The sequence below is a fragment of the Betta splendens genome, chromosome 9 (genome assembly GCF_900634795.4).
Source record: "Betta splendens chromosome 9, fBetSpl5.4, whole genome shotgun sequence".
In the NCBI taxonomy this organism is placed as follows: domain Eukaryota; kingdom Metazoa; phylum Chordata; class Actinopteri; order Anabantiformes; family Osphronemidae; genus Betta; species Betta splendens.
In genome coordinates this window covers 11,381,287-11,402,791 of record NC_040889.2, presented here as the reverse complement: position 1 = coordinate 11,402,791, position 21,505 = coordinate 11,381,287, and the positions used below count along the sequence as shown (strand labels likewise).

General features: G+C 47.9%; 2 protein-coding genes across 5 annotated transcripts in view; one reads left to right on the top strand and one right to left on the bottom strand.

The window, feature by feature from the left end:
- chrm2a (cholinergic receptor, muscarinic 2a) overlaps positions 1 to 13,499 on the top strand; it is a 43,834-nt gene extending 30,335 nt beyond the window's left edge. For all 3 annotated transcript variants that reach the window (XM_029163813.3, XM_029163814.3, XM_029163815.3), the window contains exon 3: positions 6,952 to 13,499. In XM_029163813.3, the coding sequence (XP_029019646.1) occupies positions 6,993 to 8,501 (1,509 nt within the window). In that variant the 5' untranslated portion in view covers positions 6,952 to 6,992 and the 3' untranslated portion in view covers positions 8,502 to 13,499. The remainder of the gene's footprint in view (positions 1 to 6,951) is intronic.
- A 61-nt stretch (positions 13,500 to 13,560) lies between these two features.
- ptn (pleiotrophin) overlaps positions 13,561 to 21,505 on the bottom strand; it is a 30,679-nt gene continuing 22,734 nt past the window's right edge. The window contains exons 3-5 of one of the 2 annotated variants that reach the window (XM_029163822.3): positions 21,319 to 21,492; positions 19,299 to 19,460; positions 13,561 to 14,364 (exon numbers count right to left, since the gene is read on the bottom strand). In XM_029163822.3, coding sequence (XP_029019655.1) covers positions 14,309 to 14,364; positions 19,299 to 19,460; positions 21,319 to 21,492 — 392 coding nt within the window. In that variant the 3' untranslated portion in view covers positions 13,561 to 14,308. Of the gene's footprint in view, positions 14,365 to 15,291; positions 15,507 to 19,298; positions 19,461 to 21,318; positions 21,493 to 21,505 lie in introns of those variants that run through there. The other variant, XM_055512093.1, reaches the window with a different exon arrangement.

Sequence of the window (21,505 nt, the reverse complement as noted above, 5' to 3'; positions counted from 1 at the left end):
TCATACATGACTGCTTCCTGGACTGCGAGTCCCACAACGCTCCACTGGAACCGACAGTTCGTTAAAGTCTCCTGGCTTCTGGTTCAGCTGTTGCATTGGGAGAATATGGGAAATCAGAATTTAGAGGAGTCCTTAAAGCTTCGACGAGCTTTGAAGAATCTGCACTTCTCCCCCTCTTTCGCCCTAATAAATCATTTTCAGCAGCAAGAAAAAGTCTACGATTAATCTAAGCATTCACAAACTAATTCAACCGATAAGACACATTTTTGTCCTAAATGCATTAATCTGGCTTCCCTGGAGTCCAAAGACCAGAAGCAAAGGTTAGAGCTACTGTTATTAATGGGCACCACGCATGCAAGGAAATAAATCCCACAAGATTTATGATGGAGAATAGCTCATTTGCATGAATGTAGAAAGTTTAAGTGTGGGCTGAAGCATATTTAAACAAACCAACAAACCGTATCATGAAAACGTGTCTGAGCTGGATCAGATCTGTGACGATAACAGATAACAGCGCCGAGGCTAAAGTTTGGTTCCTTGATTCTGTCTGTGCTGCACTTTGGAGCAGATCAAATCCGCTTCATGACGACTAAATGCCGGCCGGACTGTTTTTGTCCTGCCGCTGTAAATAGAGCAACCTGTCCAAGGGCAGCACGGCTTTGCTTTTTATCACAAAACTTTCAATCAGCAGACGACGCCGGAACCGGGGGGGGGCTGCTTGGTGAGATCCAGAAACAATGAAGTGGAACAAATCCAACAGGCACACGCTTTATCTCCTTCCCTTCGCCGTCCCCGCCTTTTTTCCATTTTTGCTATCTTTCGCTATCTTAATGAGCACCACAGCGTTCTATCGAGGGACGGTGCCGGCATGATACATCACAGGCAGCACACATGCGTTCGGGGGAAGGAGGACGGCACAGTAGCGGGGTGACAGTGATGCCGGCGGAGCCATTAACGGTGCTCAGACGGACACGCTGATGCACGGGCAGCCGCGCCTTTCAAGCTGCAAACGGCGGGGCTTCGCGGCGGGGACGACGGCGGACGCGGCGCTTCATGCGCACGTAGTGGAATTATCCACTCCAAAACCTTCAGAGCGATGCCCTTCCCTCCGAGCACACTCCAGTTAAAATGTGCGGTCATGAAGTGGGTCCACGCAGAGAAGCCGGCGGCACAATCACAACCAGCCCGCTGCACTGTACAAGTACAGTCTGAGAGCTCGCTTACGTAACGGGCCCCAAAGGCAGCGCTGGAGCTCCGCCACAGAAGGTGACCTTTCCAGTTGTTTGCAACAGACGCTGCCTCATGGTTTTATTTTTACTCTCTTAGTCATGTTGACTCCTAAACGCATCCCCGTGCGGAGACGGGCGCCGGCCCGTTTGTCTGACACCGTCGTCCTCGTATGTTTTATTCAGCGGTGGCGCCAACCTGCGAGAGGACGCCCCGGAGCAGCGGCAGCGGCACTGCTTCGCCCGCGTGAGGCGATTACAGAGCTGCGACATGAGTGCAGAGTTCGGCTGGAGAGCGCTTGCATGGCTGTGCCTCTGTGTGAAATCTGTAATGAGTCAACAGCTGCCAGGAGGAGCTGGACTCATTGCCATGCATGGTCCGAAGGCGCCGGGACAGCAGGGGGGTCTCACAGGCAATATAGCAAACAGGAAAACGGCCCATATTTTCCTTCTCCCGGGGGGCACATTACCTGAGAGATGGTAGAGATGATAGCGGCGGAGGCCGAGCGGAGCTCAGCGGCGGCTCCATTTCCCTCCAGTTATAAGAATCGAACGGCAAAGCTGCTGCAGCGGAGACGACGAGCGGCCCAACGGCATCGGGCGGCAGCAATCATGTTCTATTTCATGAGACACAGATTAGATCATCAAAAGTGGGCATTCTGTACTTTTATGGGAGAAGAAGTGGAAATGTGGACGCATGGATTCAGGCTCATGCACAGCGTCAGATCATTGTGCATCGCACACACATGCAGTTACGCCACGGGAACGAGTCACCTGTCAGACGCCGCTGCATAGAGCGACTTTTAAGGCTGCAATGAGTCTTGATCAGTAACTGGTGCCAATGAGACGAATCAACAGAGGTCACGGGACGTCACGATCGGTATGAAATAAAGCACCGAATGCGACTGGAGAGGCGCGGGTTTGTGAGTAGGTGGCATGACGGTGTTTGTCAAGTCGTAGCTGCCGCAGGGTCTCTTCGCATGACGTGAGGAAATTGACTTGTCTGCCCTCGCCCCCCCAGCTCACTGGAGGACTCATTCATTCATTACTGCCGGAGCTCCACTCTCTCCCAGAAGGCTGGTGTTATTTTCCAGACAGCGCGTCAACCACGCTCAGAACTGCACGGGATCTTTCTATTGACCCACATCCCTTCAAGAGAAGTTGACTGGCCAAATTTAATCTCCGCTCGGCAGACGGCGAAGCACGCGTCCAATGGTTTTGTCTCAGAGCGTATTTGGGTTGAGTGTGGGAGCTCTCGGTAATAAAGGATCTTTGGCCGGGCTGCCTGGCTGGCGGAGTGGCAGAGGATGAGGCGTGTGTGCGGAGGCTGTTGCAGCTCCGGTATCGCTGGGCTGATCTGAGCATGGGGGGGGATCGGGCCTTAACGTCACATTGGTGCAAGTTAACGTGGCACAAATCAGTTAGGCTGTGATGTGAAGGTCACACATCCTGTGTCTCTGCCTGTGAATGGACGTGGATGCAGGTTTGCAGGTTTGAGCGTGGCCAAGGCCTGTGCAAACACCCACTGTGTGCGCGCACACATAAAAGCCTGCAGATCCTCCTGTGTGGGTTTTGATCCCACTTGGCGCGCAGTGACACGCGGCCACCTACAGATCCTCCGGGGAGCGTCCGCGTAGTCGGCTGTTTGCAGATTATAACAGCCTGTTTTTCCACTCGCCCGAATGCCATTTCCTGCTCGTTAATTCTCCATTAACGTCTCCTGTTGTCGTGTCCACTCAACATAAGCACTGCGAGAGGGGTCTGTGTTTAAGAGGCTTTGTCACACCTGCACAGGAGAGGCTGGACTGGTAATTACATCCGTTCGTGCACAATGCTATTATCTAACTTTGGATGACAGACCATTATCAAGTTATTCCACAAGGGCTTGATTTGCAGCTTTACGTGTGATGAGCTTCTGTGATGATGTGGCTCTGAAAGCTGGAGGCTCCAGCACAGATCCAGTCTAAGCCTCTAATGGGAGGACGTAGGACCTACGAACCCGGAGCTGTCGACCCATTTTTTGCTGTTTCCTGTGAAGTAACATATCAAAACTGTGTGTAGAAGCAGTGAGAACTGACTCGGGTGGTCGGTCCACGGAGACCCGTGTCTGAGAGAGCTACAGTTCACTCGAGGTGGACCCGCTGCTCTTTAATTCGAGAGGAGGCGGCTCCTCCTGACCTGGATGTGTCCCAGAGGCACTTCTTTGGCCCGTCAGCTCAGGTCTGCTGCAGGGATAACGCACGGGCTCTGCTCCTGGCAGGTTGCAGCTGTGGAACATCTGTCCTGCTCTGTCCGTTACACAGCACCCAGAGAAGTTGCTGAGATGGAGCAGGTTCTGTATAAATATTTACGCTGAGTCTCTTCAGGCATCTGTCAGGATCCGTTGCTCACAGTCTCGTACCCCTGAGACAGTGGGGGAAAAAGCCACAGGAAATGAATGCAAATTTGTAATTATACTCCCGCTCCAGATTGGGACGGTTTGGTAGCCGTGTTTCATCAGCACACGGAGACGCAGCGCCGGAGCGATTGTTATCGGGAACCTTTTTCATTTCCTGCCAAGCGCTGCTTCAGACATTTGTATGCGTTTGTGGGTCTGCGTGCATGCCAGTGCTTTGTCTGAATGACAGCCCTGCTGGGGAGGCGGTCGCCTGCACCCGGGATGAAATCAGCCAATATTTATGTAAGCAGGAACTTAACCTGGTAGAAGAGTCCAAAAACATCAAAGGCAGCCTCTTGATGATTAAAAATGCCTCCGCTCTGTGTTTTCCGGTCATCCCTCATAGAAAACAGGCCTCCTCTGTCATCCTACTACACTGGAATCGTTGTATTTACAGTTCCGTGGCCAAAGTGTGTGCGTTCTTTCTGCTGGATGAGCCGGTGAGGAGGGGACTTATTTCTACAACTTGCATCCATGAAGTGTAAAACCACTGAATGGCTCTGCACCCCCTGTGGACCGGCCACACTGCTGCAGTGATAGGCTCTGCATTCCAGTCATGCTTCTTTGCAACCAGCGAGTAAACGGAGCGCTCACCCCGCTCGCCTCCGTGGAGAGGGGCCAGCAGTAAAAATGCATGGAATCATGGAAAGCAGGGAGCAAGGACCCTGGACTCTACCTTGGATCAGCGCTCAGCGATGGGGACATGAGGGGGGCAAATGCATGGGGTTAAGGGCGGCTGCACGGCTGCCACGTTTGGAAGCAGCGTCGCTTGTATTTATGCACGGAGCTCCATCAGCGGAACGACACCACTCCAACACTGTCCCTGACAAAACCGGTGACCTGTGTAAGTGCTTCTTTAGCTCCAGTTAAAAGGCTGAGCACTTATTGTCATCTGAGCAAAAAAAAAAAAATGCCCAGAGTGTCGTTCGGCTTCAACTAGCGGAAATCGGACCAGCTTGGAATCCACAATAAAAGACGACGCGGGGACACGGGTTGAGCAGAAATGGTGCGGTTGGCCCTTCCTGCTTCCCAAAGGGCACAAGCAATTTTCAGCTCTAGTGAGTCCACTCCAGGAATACCAAAGCCTGAACACAGGACAATGTTCAAGCTCATTTGTTCACATTCTCCCATGGCAACATTTGTCTTGTCTCGTTCTTCCCTTTTAATACACTAAACAAAAGGTGCAAATCTGCGATTCCAGAGGCCACTGACACACGTTTAACCAGGACCAACCACAACGCCGTCACGTCTCCAAATACAATGTTACTCCTTAAAGAAGTGTGAGGAGATAAATGAGGAAACTCTGAATATTCATGTCTCTTGAGATAATAATGGAGGTGTCACTCATGTTCTGATTGGGCTCCATCAGATGCAGTCCTACTGAGACTCGCAGGTAAGTTGGGTGATTGATAGCTGCGCTGAGTGCCTCTGCTGCTCTCCCAGGCAGCAGCACTCACGCTCAGCGGGCTCGAATGCTGGAATTTCCTACCAGTCAGCACTAAAGTCGTCCTTTTTCCCGGAGGTGTGAGCATTTCAGGCGAGTGAGTCCGAAAAGCATCTGGATGAGTGAAAATGTAGGAAAGTGCTCGAAGCATCCTCTCACTGGACGCGTGTGGACGGAAGCTTTAAAGTCGGGCCTCGGTTCCGCTGAGACGCGCTCCACGTTGGGCTGAAGAGGATTTGAGCGTCTTTGGTTCCGACTGCAGCCCGGGCGCAGCTTTCGCTGGGTTATGGCAGCGCTGTCAGGTGTGGGACGCGGCTTACGGCGGCTGGAGGTGGACACAGAGCAGCTGGGGGGAGTTAGCGGCCTCCGTGCGGCCGCGACCATCTACGCTGATCCACTAATCCACTTGTCCCATGCGAGCCACAAGTGTGTCCCATTTGTATTGTTGGTGTTTTTGAATGTAAATCGGTGGACTTAAACATTTTATGGGGATTAGTTGAGCTTAGCTCCATGTCTAATGCAACGATTAGGGATTTCTGGAAGAGCAGATAAGTGAATGTTCAGTAGTTACTCAGCCACTGGGCTCAACTGTTCAAGGCCTTAAGCCAAAATGGCAGAGTCCAGGACAAGACACATGGTGCTCTGGCCGCTCTATTACAGCAGGTGCTTCTGTTGAGTCTAATTCAATCCATTATTTCATAAACGTCACAGTGGATGCTGGCGTCAGACTGAACGTCAGGACGTAAAGCAGACAAACCCCATTACTCCTAATATCAAACGCTTATGAAGTGCAGCAGTGAGCAGTGTTGAAATCAAAGCTGGGTCTTCAACACAGGCCAGTGTTTAAGGTTAAAAGCAAGAACTAGCGGGTCACTTTGGCATCAAAAGAATTTTATAGTGCCGCATGAAGAGAATTTCTAAGTGCAAGTTGGAAATGGACCTTTGAAGATAAAATGTCAGCTCCAATTTTGTCAATAATTCCCTTTAAAGTTTTTATTGAGCTGTCGGTAATGTGGACTCTGTGTGTGGTGGATAATGAGACTCTTCCACACTCCTTTTAAACATATACGTGCTGTCATTGTATGGGTTTAAAAACACACACGCTCGGAGGAAAGGAAGATCGAGTTTGAAATGCTCGTCAGCCGCAAATGGAGACGTTCGGATTCACACTCAAAAGGCTGGTGAAATTAAAAGCCCCGTGTCAGTGTGCACCGAGCCACAGGCTGGTCATTAGGCATTATGTGGTGGGATGGGAGCGCCAGAGAGGATCGCTAGACAAAAGCCCGACGTACAAGTACAGCTCCGAGCTCGTAGCAAGACAATAAGTAAATATGAGAACAACAGCGGCGCTGATATGATCTACACACATGCTACTGCAGGTCTCCTGCTGCCACCGAGGTCTCACTTCAGTTCTTTTTACTGTTTTATATTTTTACACCCGTGCCAGAAATCTGTGCTTCTAATCAACAGACTAATTTGTGTGTTGTCAAAATTGTCTCGGCTGCTTTATGAATTCCTTCTAGTCTGGCTACAGGCTTATGTAAGACACACACATATGTTTTAATCTGTGTCTGGTAATGTGTTGACATTGTGATCAGGTCAAATGGTTTGCAACGCATTTTGATTCAGATTATGCAAATGTGTTTAAAAGAAATAAATGTTGCTGATGCTGTAGTTGTTTCTGAATGGAGCAGTGAAGCGAATGCAGAACATTCCCATGTTCACATGACCTTGTTGTTGAAGCCATTCAGAAGTCATCAAGTGACTAAAACGCTGAAGCTGTGACACAGTCATCGTTTGCACCTCATTACAAATCATCCCTTCTCTTTTGTTCCCCGTTCTAGGTTCCGTCTGAGTAGGAGGTGGCAACAAAAGACCAAATGCCATGGATGCATTTAATTTCACCTACTGGAACGCCTCTGAAGGCAATGACACAGACATTGTGCAGGAGAGAGAAAGCGCCTACAAGACTGTGGAGGTGGTGTTCATCGTGCTGGTGGCTGGCTCGCTCAGCTTGGTTACAGTCATTGGGAATATCTTGGTCATGCTGTCCATCAAAGTTAATAGGAACTTACAGACTGTCAACAACTATTTTTTATTCAGCCTCGCATGTGCTGACCTCATTATTGGACTGTGCTCCATGAACTTGTACACGGTCTACATAGTGATAGGCTACTGGCCTCTGGGGCCGGTGGTCTGCGACCTGTGGCTGGCCTTGGACTATGTCGTCAGCAACGCCTCGGTCATGAACCTCCTCATCATAAGCTTTGACAGATACTTCTGCGTCACCAAGCCCCTGAGCTACCCTGTCAAAAGGACCACCAAGATGGCGGGCATGATGATCGCCGCAGCCTGGGTCCTGTCCTTCATCCTCTGGGCGCCGGCCATTCTGTTCTGGCAGTTCATCGTGGGGGGGCGCACGGTGCCGGAGAAGGAGTGCTACATCCAGTTCTTCTCCAACGCGGCCGTCACCTTCGGCACGGCCATCGCCGCCTTTTACCTGCCCGTCATCATCATGATCCAGCTCTACTGGCAGATCTCCAGGGCGAGCAAGAGCCGCGTGAAGAAGGAGAACCGCAAACCCTCGGGGCCCAACCCAGAGCCGCTGTCGCCCGGGCAACGGAGGAACAACACACCGAAGCCCAACAACAACAACGTCCAAGGGGAGGACGCGGGGCATTCCCACACCCAGAACGCCGACGACGGGCCCCACCAGCACGATGGGAGGCTGCAGAACGGCAAAGGGCCCTCCTCCACGACCGCGGAGGGAGAAACCGAGGGCGACGACGGGGCCAGGGAGAACTGCGCTGCCGGGGAGGAGAAGGAGAGCTCCAACGACTCCACGTCCGGCAGCGTGGCCGCGTCCAACCAGAAGGACGAGGAGGCGGCGGCGCCCGCCGCCGGCGACGGCGCCGGGCCCGAGCCGCCGCAGGCGCGCCAGCGCTCCAAGGCGGGCGGCTCCAAGCTGACCTGCATCAAGATCAAGACCAAATCACCCAAGGGGGACTGCTACACGCCGTCCAACGCCACGGTGGAGATCGTCCCGGCCTCGGAGCGGCAGAACCACGTGGCGCGGAAGATCGTGAAGATGACCAAGCAGCCTCCCAACAAGAAGAAGAAGGCGGCGCCGTCGCGGGAGAAGAAGGTGACGCGCACCATAATGGCCATCCTGGTGGCCTTCGTAGCCACCTGGACTCCTTACAACGTGATGGTGCTCATTAACACCTTCTGCTCCAGCTGCATTCCCAACACAGTGTGGACTATTGGCTACTGGCTGTGCTACATCAACAGCACCATCAACCCGGCCTGCTACGCCCTGTGCAACGTCACGTTTAAAAAGACATTCAAACACCTCCTCCTCTGCCAGTATAAGAATATTAGGTCGGCCAGATAAATATGGGCCACAGGGAGGAAGTGGGAGAGGCTGTGTGTCTGTGAGCGTGTGTCATCCGCGTGTGTGTGAGCGCGTGGGAGGTCACGACAGCGTTCTGTGCGCGTGAGTGTATCTGGAATCACGTTCCGTAATTTGATCATGAGTTTTCCAATTCTCTCAATAACCGGTTGTAGCACTTTACACAAGTTCAACTGATGCCAGTTGCATTGAGACGTGTCGCGCAGAGGCAGAGGAGACGGGGAAGCTCGTTAAATATTCAGTGTTATTCAGAGTTTTAAGCTCACAAACGAGGGTGTGTGGAAAAAAGCAGGGAGTGACACTGAGTTGATTAAAAGAGCGACGAGACGAAGAGCGGGGGAGATCTGCGGCGTGCGGGAACACAAGACAACTTGGGAAAATAGGGCTGACTGAATTTACAAACTTCAGAAGTTTGAAGTTCAGTGAAGAAAATCTTGTAGATACGTGTACATATCAGTGTATACTCTACTTAGGTGTGCACGTGTGGGTGTGTGTGTGTTCATTCTTTCTGTGTGTGTGTCTCATCCAAGTGTTAGGTCACATCAGGTCTACAACTGCCATGAATACACATTACAGCTGCACTGGACCAACCAGTTGAGTCAAATTACAAAAAATAAAAGTCTCTAATAAGTTTATTTGAGCTGCTGCCGCTGATTAGATGCTTTTCGAAAAATCATCCTGCCCCAAAACTATGCAGCTTTGAAAAATTACGCTTTAAATATTCATCACTGACGTGTCCTAAATACACAAACCTCCCTCAGAACGGTTCTGTGCTGGAACTGTTCTAAACTGCCTGTCACACAAACCATAGGCACTACAGAATTTAACTTCTGATCGCACAATTCAATAATCTCCTTTATACTAAGTAAGACTTAGTATGTAGCATAAACACCAGAAACCAATGTCCAACTAGCAAAGATCTCTTATTGATTCTGGGAAAAATCTGAGTAAAAGCAAGTTACATGCAGAAATCGTCCATTGTTTGATATTTGTCTCGCAATACAAACCTGCGAGTCCAACAGACACCACGCTGGAACTGTTAATGGCAAAAATAGGACATCACATTGTTCAGTCACACTCCTCCACGTGCCAGCCGTCTGCGCTGCATCACTTCAGCCACTACAGCTGCTGACATCTGTCTGATGTTTATTTGATGGGATAATAATGTTTGCTGCTGGGAACCATCGTGCAACAGGAGCTCAGAGCTGCGAAGGACTGTGGGAGGCTAGTTTTGCTGTGCGTGTGTGTGTGTGTGTGTGTGTGTGTGTGTGTGTGTGTGTGTGTGTGTGTGTGTGTGTGTGTGTGTTATGACGAGACCTAGTGAAGTGACGTCACAACGCGACCTGGTTGTGCTTCTGATCGTCTTCTGATTTCAATAAGGGCTATTATCACATCTTTATGTGTTTGTAAACATCATCTCCTTAATTATAATTGTGACTCTTGCAGTAGATTACAGGTAATAATAGCTGTGCGTACCTTCATTAAACTGTAATAATAAAATAGCAATTTACTGTAAGACGTTCTGTGTGTTCATGCATGTCATCCATCATTTCTCCACATTAAGCAATTCTCACATACATTACCATGTTCTCACGCGTCAGAGTGATGAATGCGCGGGAGCAGGCGCCGTCAGGGGGCTGCCACAGTGGCTGGCAGGGGGGCTTAGCCAAGAATTGCGCCTGCACTGAGCAGGTCCTCCAGGCGGACTCCTTAAAGAGAGATCTGGGACAGATCCTATAATGAAAACCCACCGTGGGGCTGATCAGATTACGGGACGACGTAGAACTCCTACATTTCAGATTAAAGATCGCCCATTACGCTCAGCTGGTGCCTTTGTGCCACATGCCCACGCTCGGTTTCCACCCCATGAAGCCATGGCTGTAATGGAGACGTAAATATCATCTGTCCACTCGTTAGTTAGCTGTATAATCTGTTTTGCACACACATACAAGCCTCGCGTCCTTTTCTTTGCTAATTGTGACAGAATTAACTCCCAGACGTACTGAATTGGAAATCTTTGCTGCAGCCACAGTCAAGGTGCAACCCTTAATCTAAACGAGGGCCCTCCAAACTGCAGCCAGGGCTCGATTTGCTGAATGTGGAGAGAGGGAAGCAGGAAATGAGACAGATAAAGGAGGAGGCTCGGTCCAACATAAGCAGGCTGCAAAGCCAAAAACAATAAAGTCTGCACAATCTGATCTACTTCAGTCTATTTGTATAGTACTTGATGTATGTTTACAAGTCACACGAAAACTGTTCAGAGCATTGTTGGCTTCTTCATAAGGGAGAAATTGGTCCAAGGTCCACAGACAGATGTGGTCTTCATGCAATGTTACAGCACAGAGCAATGCATCATTTTAGTAAACAATTATTCCACCGCTGCCACACATACATAAATGCCATGTTTATCTAGCAGCAGTCTGAGGCATTCGTCCAAGCTCAACATCCGACCATCCGTCACGTTGATAAGTGGAGCCATGTCTGTCTGACATCCGTCACACATCTCAGTAGTCAGCAAAGAGCCTTCCAGAATATCTGATTAATCTTTGCTAAGCTGTCGTTTGAGCGATACCAGCAGGAGAGTAAGTGGCTCACAGCTCCAGGGGCGGTCCAGGGGTCCCCGCCGGAGCAGCTGCTCGGGTGTTTGATGGAAGGTGACGGCAGCTTATCACCTCCTGGGGAGGGGGGGGAAGGGTGAGCGGCATCTGAAAAACAAAAGTGCTCTGTGGAGTTATCGGAGGAGCAGAGCCTGTTGGAGAGACGTGAACATCACGGCGTTCTTGTGCCAGCGCTTGTGTTTCACATTGGGAACAAGCTTTGGATTGTAGAGGTGCTTTGGGGGGGGGGGGTCTGTCAGTGACAAAAGCCAAAGCTGGAGGACGAGGCTGCGTGGGGACCATGTTTGGAGAAGTCGCAGCGCTTCGCAGCAGCTCAGCCAAGCGTTCGCTGCAGGAATTCAAGCGCGTGTGGACGCAGTGATACAGCGCTGCTGAGCTTCGGCCGCGTCTCATCCTCGTGCGGCGCTAACACACGCCATCATCCATCCACACAACTCACACGTCATCCCAACAACCACATCATCATGTGCCGTCAGAGCCAGATGGGCTCCTCTTCATACGGCTTATGTCAAAGGGCTACTCTCCTTTTACGGAGCGGTTATCAGAACTCCAGTGGTTCTCCAGCGTCACTGCATTGGGGCCAACGTTGAGAGAAGTCCAACCTTGTGCAGCCGTGCAGAAGTAAAAAAGGTTGTAGAGCTGCTGTGAGACAGAAACTGTATATATCTATATATATAAAAATATATTTATATCGCCAGATTGTACAGAGCAATTTGAAGTGCCTTATACAGAATAACAAACAAATTGCTCTTTTAGTCTAAACATCCCTGTTGAATCTTTGCTGCACCTGAACGCTGCAGACGCTGCTGCAGCAGAGGTGCATCACTGATCCAACCCTCTGTTAGTTTATGCGCTTCCCAGCTCTGAGCTCCCGTGAACAGCCGCCGCCCGACTGCGGATGCACCTTGGACTGAACATTTTGAACATGGGTAGCTCCACGCCTCTTAGAATGACTCATCAAGCTTCACAGCGACAGCAGCGGCATCAGCCAGCGTGATCCTGCAGGAGGAGTTATTTTGGCTGATGTTCCGTCTAATGAGTGCGTACGTCCACGTTTGTCACGCGGGAAACTGTGCTTTCCCCCTGCGTCATGATATCAAGATCAACGCTGTCATTCGTGTGTGTGTGTGTGTGTGTGTGTGTGTGTGTGTGTGTGTGTGTGTGTGTGTGTGTGTGTGTGTGTGTGTGTCTTGCTGTGTGGTGTTTTATTTTTTCCTCAGCATGGAGACGTCAAACTGGACAAAATACCGCAGCACACATCAGGGAAGACGCACAGTGTGATTGTGTCTGTCATTCCTCTAAACAGGCTTCCAAAGACTCACGTAGACACATGTTGCGTGGTACTGGGATATGTAGAAATGCATTATATTGTACATTTTCTACCACATTTTATAAATCTGTTTCTGTAGAAATGTAGTATTCAGAAGTAGGATATGATCAGTGTACAGCTAAAGAGTCTTTTTGTTTTGCTATGAACTATGAATATAAACATCGTGGGTGATGAAAGAGGCATTATAAAAGTAGAAGGTATATTTCTGGAGGTGCGATTTGCCAAGCAGTGAATTCCTTGCTTTGAGTAACTGGATCCAAACTTCCAGAGTGATTTTTGCAGCCAGAGGGGAAAGTGGAGCCGAGAGGAGAATGGGACAAAAGTCAAACTAGTCTGAGTGTGACCCCTGAGGTTCTGACTCCACCTGTACATCGGCGGCTCGTTCGCTATCTCACTGGACACGCTTAACTTTTGCAATTTTTACATCCTAGAGGGAAAGTGCTTCTTTTTATTTAAATACTTGTGGAGCAACCAAAGTGTTGAGTTCTCAGAACCGATCTGAACTTTTTAAAGGGTCACAATAAGCGTTAATTTGAAACAATCAGCAAACGAAAAAAAAATCATAAAAATAAAGACAGTAGCCTGCTGCAAGTGTTAAATGTACATTCAAGTGTTCATTTCTCATTTGCTTCTGTATGTAGGTGTCATTGTGTATTCACTTACTGTGGCTTGTGGCTTCTCTTGCAATAGGAAAAAGAAATTAACAGTCTATTGTTTGCAATGTATATAAATCTATAATAATACATTATATGTAATTCGGATGCGGTACATTTGAAATGTACATACACGTGTTTATTAGCTACTATCTGAATGTGTTCCCCACATTATTCTCCCCGTTCCTTCTCCACTATGATACTTCCTGTACAGTACCGATGTTATGGATTTCCTTTTTGATGCATTCTTGATTACTTGTTCTGGACAATGAGTGTTACCGTCACCGGCCACTTACGACACTGTAAGATGAACTGCATCACGTGGTTTCATTGTGACATAATCTCAGAATGAAATTCAAATAAAAACATGGCAAATGTGCTGATGTTGACATTCTTGTTCTTACTGATAGCGAATGCGCAGAATAGACAGACTTCAGGAATGTTTTCTACCTTTTATTAATTTTTTGCACTTCATTCATGTTTATTTTTGGACACATAAGAAGCAAAGGGATTGTTACTGTACCTCCAACTGAGAACTCAGACGCTGAGGGGTTTTGAACAGCCAGGAGCAGGAGAGTAATCACTTTGTGGGTATAAACAGGTACATCAGAGCAGCAGGAGGAGAGGAAACTACAAATGTACAATACAGGCTATTTTCTGCAGTTATTGTTCCTGGAAAACACATTACCCTGTGTTGGGACTTACAATTACATAAGACACTTGAAAAATTGGAAATGCAGGATTTTTTTTGCCTCTAATTAATTTGTGAAGATGTTCAGAGCTTCACTTTTAGCAAACAGCTTAATTACGTCGGGCCGTGAACCAAGGAGTTCTCCAAATTAGAGTTAGACTATGCAAAGTGCAAAACAAATCCTATCCAATTTGCTTTGCAAAAATAATCCTAGAAACATCATTAGGTGAGAACACTAATAAACAAATCTCCTTATTCATTATGCATCCCTACAGCTGAGTATTATAACTCCTACCGCAACGTACAACTTTTTTCTGATCAGGTGCTAAAAAGAAGGAAATTAACAGGAGTTGTCACTAAAAGTCAGATTTCCACTGGTTTCATCAAACTCTATAGGTTCCTACTGTCAACCTACAGGACAAAGAGGAACCGTGTTGAAATAGGGCAGTGGACATTTCCCACCCACTCCTTCCTTCCTCCCTGCGTCAGCAGCCTCATCAGTCCATTTGGGTGCGATCTCGCTTCTTGCCTTCCTTCTTTTGCTTCTTTGCATCTGTGAGAAAACAAAGGAACAAATGCTCATAACCCACAGTGTTTACCTTTGTCGATTCCTCTGCCAGAGGCAGTGCCTTTGTACAGAATTAAATGTCATTGTGTCCATGAAGTGCACCCATGCTCCGTTTTAAATCATTATAATCAGCCGTATGACTTTTAATTAGTTATGATGACTTTTAATTAGTTATTGTGCAGGTTTATTGCTGCGATGCTGAAAGCGCTTCGTCGTCACGCTCTCCTGGAGACTGATTTTTGTGGCTTTGCGTGTGCCCCTGGTAAAATTCTTTATCAAGCTCCTGCAACAGTGGATCTGTACCTTGGCAGCCATGACAGTCTACGCTTCCCTTTCTGCTTTGCGGCCTCTACGCTCTGGTGCACAGGACGAGTGCACAACCTGCAGTGGCTTGGCCAGCTGCTTGTTGGTCTGTCAATCTGCCAGCATGTCGGCGTGAGTCTGACTCTCTTCCTCTGTGTGTGTCTCTCTGCCTTTTCTCCTCTCTGAGCATAGATCAGTGATGACTTACACAGCTGAACTGACTGGTTTCTGCTATGAACACAGACATGGACCTGGATTTGTATTGTATGTTCCAGCAATAATAAAGTGCTGTCCTTTAACTTTCTGCCTGCACTAGAAGTGGGCTGTGTTACTGTACATACAGTAAACTGCTGCTAACTGATCATTTAGTAAATAAAGCTCACAGAACTGACTAGATCCATATCTGAAAGATACTGTATGATCAAAGTTAAACCACGCTACTTCATGTAATCTAAACCATATCATACAGTATCTTCTAGCTACATATACATCTATACAATCATATCTATAGGCTAAATATAAACATATGGCATCTATACTTTAACTTCAACTCACAGACTGCTGACCTGACATTCTCCTTAAGGAAGTGGACTCCACTTTTTCCTGGTCATACAGTAAAGCATCAGAGCATCTCCTCAACATTACACTGCCACCTCCATGTTGACTGTGAGTTTGACTGTGACATGAATCCACAGAACATTCTCTTTAATTGGTCTGGGGGGTCATTTAGGCGAGCTGTCTCCTGACCGCTCTCCTGGCAACTCCTCCTCCCTCCTCCCTCCTTGCTGCACTGAATTTAGATCCTCCCATGTTCTCATCTAAACCTGTGAACAAGTGGCAAAGGTGTCAAAAATTTAATAATAGTTTTAATCTACTTTCATTATAATGACGTTCCAGAGGTCAACACACTAATGTCTTACAGATTAAATAAAAAAGAAGGTAATACAGAAAAAAGACAAACAGAGAAACTGTTAAGATGAATCCTGAATTAAATTAGTATCATTGTGAAAGCGGGTGCGAAGCCAGGGAGGAATTCTTCGGTTGCAAACTTCTACAGCTCTCTCACACACACATACGCACACACACACACACACACACACACACAAACACACACGCACACACACACGCGCACGCACACACACACACAGACACACACACAAATTGTTCTTGCATTCTATTAGTTTTCTAGTTTATTTTTCTTATATCAGCCTTGTTTGCATATTCTGCTCCTCGGGGAGACGGAGGAGGAACAACTACGTGGCTCAATACATTTGGGGACTCTCATATGAGGCTCAAGTACTTTCTGCTGCTTTTGCACATGACACAGCTCATAATCAGACTGTTGCTGCTCCAGGCTCAGAGTTACTTACTGGATATACTCAAGAATATTTATAATTACTTGAGTATTATGGTCATTTCTCTACAGTAGACTGGCTCCTTTACAAATTAATGCTGTACAAAAATACTTAAAAATGTAAAATGGAGCCAATTGTGACACAAGATACCAGTAACCATGGGAGGGGCTGTTAATTATTCACTGATTAAGCTTTACATGCATTTTGCCAAAGAAGAGTCAGGTCAGATAGATGCTTCTTCTAGTGAAGGCCTCTATACTGTAGTCTTTTTTTAGTGTTCTGTTCAGTTCCGTAGGGCCTTAAACCCATATTTTGATGATGCACAAAACCTGAAATCAATTGAATCATCACACAATGATGTGAATGCATCATTTTAGGAGCATACTTGGACATTGTGACTGGCCAACGTTGTCCCAACGTCACAGTATAGTGGATACGCTACACTGCCTGCAGATGCGAGTCTTTGATTTCACAATGCCACCTGTCAGTCCACCAAGAACAATGCAAGCAAATTTGTCCCGACCACATTCAGAGACGCCAGCTCCATCCAAACAAAGCCTTTTGTTTAACCTGAAATCAACCCTGGCATCCAAACGCTCCCTGGTGCGCCTCGCTCCCGCTCGGCTGAAAGAAAAGCCAGAGACCTTGAGGTTTCTACAGGCATTCATAATGTTTCATTTCTGTCACTCTTTGTTTCCTCTTTCGCTCCGGAGGGTCTGCGCTTCACCTGGACTAGACAGCAAAGACACGCAACTCTGAATCTCAGATCGCTCCCAAGGCACCTCTTAGCATTGTCTCCTCCAGAATCAGCGAATGACAGATGCTGCCTCCATGACAGCAACCTGCTGCGGTCTGGGGAAACCTATCTTCCAAACCCATGGTGGCTGCTCAGAATTGTAGATTTGACCGGGAAGATCTCGGCTCCCAGCCGGGGGTTAGATAGCCTCTTCCCTCCCCATCTCACTCACTCCAAAGCCAAACATTTCTCTTTTTGCCCATAAGCTCTCAGATCCCAGTGCTGTATCGCTGCCATTCCCTGACACACACAGAGGAACGTACACAAATCTTCTCCTTCGTGTACACACCTCATTGTGCACAGCAACCCTTCTTTCTTTTTCCCAATAACCCCTCTGCTTCCAGGGGCTTATCTTCCAACCGGCAGACGTGGGAAATCACACCCGGCTCAGAAGCCGCGTCTCTTCTCCAGCTGCTCCCTTCATCTTGGGAACGTCATTCCTCAGCTGTTGCACCTGTTTAGGCTGTTGGTGCATACAGTAGTTACATACGGTATCTGGCCTCTATTCTAACACACCTACACACACACACACACACACACACACACACACACACACACACACACACACACACACACACACACACACACACACACACACACACACACACACACACACGGCATATTTTCTCCTTTGCATGAAAAGGTTATGATCTACACCGATATCATGCACATGTACTTGCAGGAATAAATGTAGAAAGCTTAAAGGTCAAAGTGGAACGCGGTGGCAATGACACATCCTCTAAGGACTGTTTTCATTTGCACCTCACATGAGATGTATGAATTTTCTTTGCTGCGCCTCAGCAGCTGCAGGAGGTTCATTAAAATGTCCACAGTCACAGCATCCAAAGATAAAGAGACTCACTCTCACCGGTTGCATCGAGAGCTGCCGTGGTAAGTGCACCACTACACATATGGACCGGTGCTAGACAACAACTGAGGCACTAATATATGGGTTACTAAAAATGAAATTGTTTAGAAACAACAAACAGATCCTAGCTGGTGGCTGTGATGTTCACTCCAGGAAGATGTACGAGTCAATCCCCAGCGTTCAATCAACCTACAATGCTGTATTTTACAGGGGAACAGATGGCAAGCAGAGCACGGCTTCTTAAGAAACTTGTCACAATGCGTGAACGATGTGCTAATTTCAACGGTGTCCTCCTTAGAAAGTCAAACAGAGTTTGCCATAAACTGTTAAGACAAACACTAGCGCACACAGATGCGTTACAGGAGCGCTGTGGCTTCAAACAACGAGCTGAGGCTTCACCTGAGCGCGGCTGTTTGATGGAGTGACAGCAGGGTTAAGCAAACTGCATGTGCAAACCCTGTGTGCACACATGTCATCTGCTGAGCGCGATAAGGCTGCAGTTTATTACCACTGGCAGCTCTTCTGCACTCATTATAATCCTGTTTGGACAATAGGACATTCACAGCAGCTCTATTAAAGCAACAAAGGCTATTGACTCATCGAGTGTCTTCTTATCTGGCTTTGCACCAGACTACGACTGCAGGCTGACCGTAATATGCTCCACGTGCATCCGCCTGGGTTTGAAATGTTTTCCCATTCCGTTCACATTCGTGGCAATTCCAGCTGTTTGGTAACTGCCCATTTCCAGAGGAACACGACAATCGGGAGCAAAAACAGCTGCCTAACGTCAGTGTCTCTGACAACCCTGAAGACAGCTAAAAGCATGTAATTACGGCTGAATACAGAGTTAACCTATTCACCCCTGCTTTAACACTGTCACTCACCCCCTCAACCGAGCACTTAAGTAGGTGGATTTCCATCATTATGATGTGATGAATGCGAATCACGGCCGGAAATGAAATCACTGCAAGGGTCTGCTGGATTTAGCAGACATGCAATCCCAGATAAATACCTACCAACTTGCACAAGGGTTGTAATAACTAGTAATAATAAGTTATACAGTCTTAAAACATACTTTGGTGCCAATTACATCCCTTTACAGTATTTCTGTGTCCTATAAAAATAAAAAAGCACAGTGAAAAACATGCGCGCCAGGTGGGACAAAGATCAGAAGCTGAGCTGAAGAAGCAGACACCCAGGATGGTAAACATCCCCTCAGCTACAATTAATCTAACAAACCAGATCATCTCACATTCCCCGCAACTGTTTACAGTGATTTAACAGTGCCAGACAGTCCTGGAACGCTGCGTCGAGTAGATCATTAGTTTAATAAATGATTCTTGCTCTCTAGCTGGGAAAGTGTCTGCCTGCTGTAAATGACATGTTCCATTGACGACTCAGACTGGGAGGTATTGGTTTTAGATGAATTTCATTTCATTAAAGGCCCAGGATGGTAACCTGACACTTCCCCAAACTCACTGCCACACTAAATCTTGTAGAAGACAATACAGAACACTGATTACGCTATTTTGCCCCCTGGCTTCTGCTACTCAGCCAAGGGAAAGTGAACCAGTGCTGACCCCCCCTCCCAGCTTACCTTGCAGCTTGGTCTTGGGCATTTTCCCGCAGGGCTTGGTGGCGGTGACGGTGGCGGCGCAGGTCGCGTCCATGAGCGCTCGCTTCAGCACGCCCGTCCTGTTCTTTTTGCCCGTCGCCAGGTCACACTCCCCCCAGTCCTGGAACTCGTACTTGCATTCTCCTATAGTACATGGGAAGTATTATTAGATGTTGTTGTTTGGTGTGAGGCAATGCACAGAAGCGATCCAAGAGAATAGTTAATGAAGAGGCACACTGCAGCTTGGATTTTTGGCTTTATCCGCATTCTATCGGTAGAGTGTCAAGTGTCAAAGTGAGATCTGCTGAAACCTCATCATAATAAGCTCTGTAGCTTTTTACCAACAGGAACAGATGGTGCTTTACAGTTCTGATCTTATTTCTATATGATAAACCCTCCAACAGATGAACGTAATCAAAGACAGCCTGTCTTCTGTTCATCCTGGACATACTGCACAGTCTTGGCAGCAGAGGCGGTGAAAGTACTTTCACCAGTGCCCCACGTAGATTTCACATATGCGCTTTCAATTTATTTTAAATTTAACCCACTTAGTGAAGCGAAGCTGTGGGAGGGCTATGTTACAGAAACGTGTGTGTTTGTGTCACACATCCCTCCGTTATTTTGTTGCTGCTTTACCTGGGCTCCCTCGGGGCTTTGTGACACTCATTCATCAGCTTTCTAACCCATGGAAGTGTTGGACGCCTTGTCACTACGTCTGAGATCCCAAGCCGCTCATCAAGGGAGGGGAGAGGTGAGAGTAGGGGTGAGAAGGGGAGAGCGTGGACGGAGGGAGGTGTGACGGGGCCATTGTTGCAAGAACCCTACAGGGACTTACTGAGCATCCACTTTAAAGCCCTGCGCCTCCATACCTATAATTTGTCTCTAAGAGAGGGCTCCTTTGCTGGCTGCCGGCTCCAGGGAATTTGGCATGCAGCCCATGTCCTCTTTAAGGTGTCACATACAAGCAGGAGAAGAAATGGCTGTGCAAGTGTGAACACTCCCACTCAGTCGTGCACGTCTGAGGAAAAATCATTGATGGAAAACAGCCGTTTATTATGAATCAAGGGGTTCGCCACAATCTCTAAACTCCACTTCTAGTTTTCATTGGTTTGTTTTACTGTAATATTATAATAAAACCTAATAGTTTGTAATGCTCTATACCCCACAACTGCACTCAGAGGAAAACACATAACTCCAGTCAACAGTAGCTAACGCTGTCTCACACAGCTCTTTAATGCGGTACGATATCTACCACTACTTATCCCATTAGTCAACTAGCAAATCGGTCTTTACATCAGTGAGAAACAGACACCGTGTCTGGATCCAGGTTTAGCTGCCAAGGTTAAATTGCAGGGTCTTTTCACAGCAGTTCTGACACATTTTCAAGGGAGTGTGCACCAAATGTTAGTGTTTTTCCTTTTAACTATCCAGATAAAAAAAAAACTCTGGCTCAGTTTTAAAGATCTTTATCCTCTACAAGGCGAGAGCTTTCTGGCCTCCCGGTTTCTCCTTTGTTTCCTCCAGTAACTTCTACAATTTAAAGTGGCGACTAACTTACTGCCACTTCTCCAAAACTTTTGCTGCCACCGTATAATCTATTTAGCCAGTTTGCGGGACCATTATTTCCTGCAGTGTGTTCATCACTCATGACAGGTCCATTGCAGAGCAGCAGGCTCCTGCCTGACAGGACTTACTGAGGGGGACAAAAGTCCCCGAGGCTTGTCACTGCGAGACATTTCAGCTGTGAAGGCTGCAAAGTCTCAGGCCGCAAAAAGCAAATGACAAAGGAAGATGATTATACTTGTTTGTTTCACATTTTCAGCAGACGCTTCTGTTGTTCTTCTAATTAGCTTCTTTGTCATGTCTATTGTGAGAACAGGGCCATTGTTCGCAAGCCACACAAAGGGGACATGTGGGGTCAGACAGTGACAGAGCGGGACAGGAACAGGCTCCAGCCTCCTCGTGTACTGCCTGTAGATCAGAGCCTGATCGGGGCTCTTACCCCCAAACTTCTTCTTCCAGTTGCAGGGGATCTTGCAGCGCTGGGTCTTAATGGTTTGCTTGCAGTCGGTGCCGGTGCGCGTTCCCTCCCTGGTGCCGAGTCCGCAGTCCCCTTCGTTGGCTACGCACACGCTCCACTGCCACTCCCCGCAGTCCGACTTGCGCTCCTTCTTCCCTGCAGAGCACAG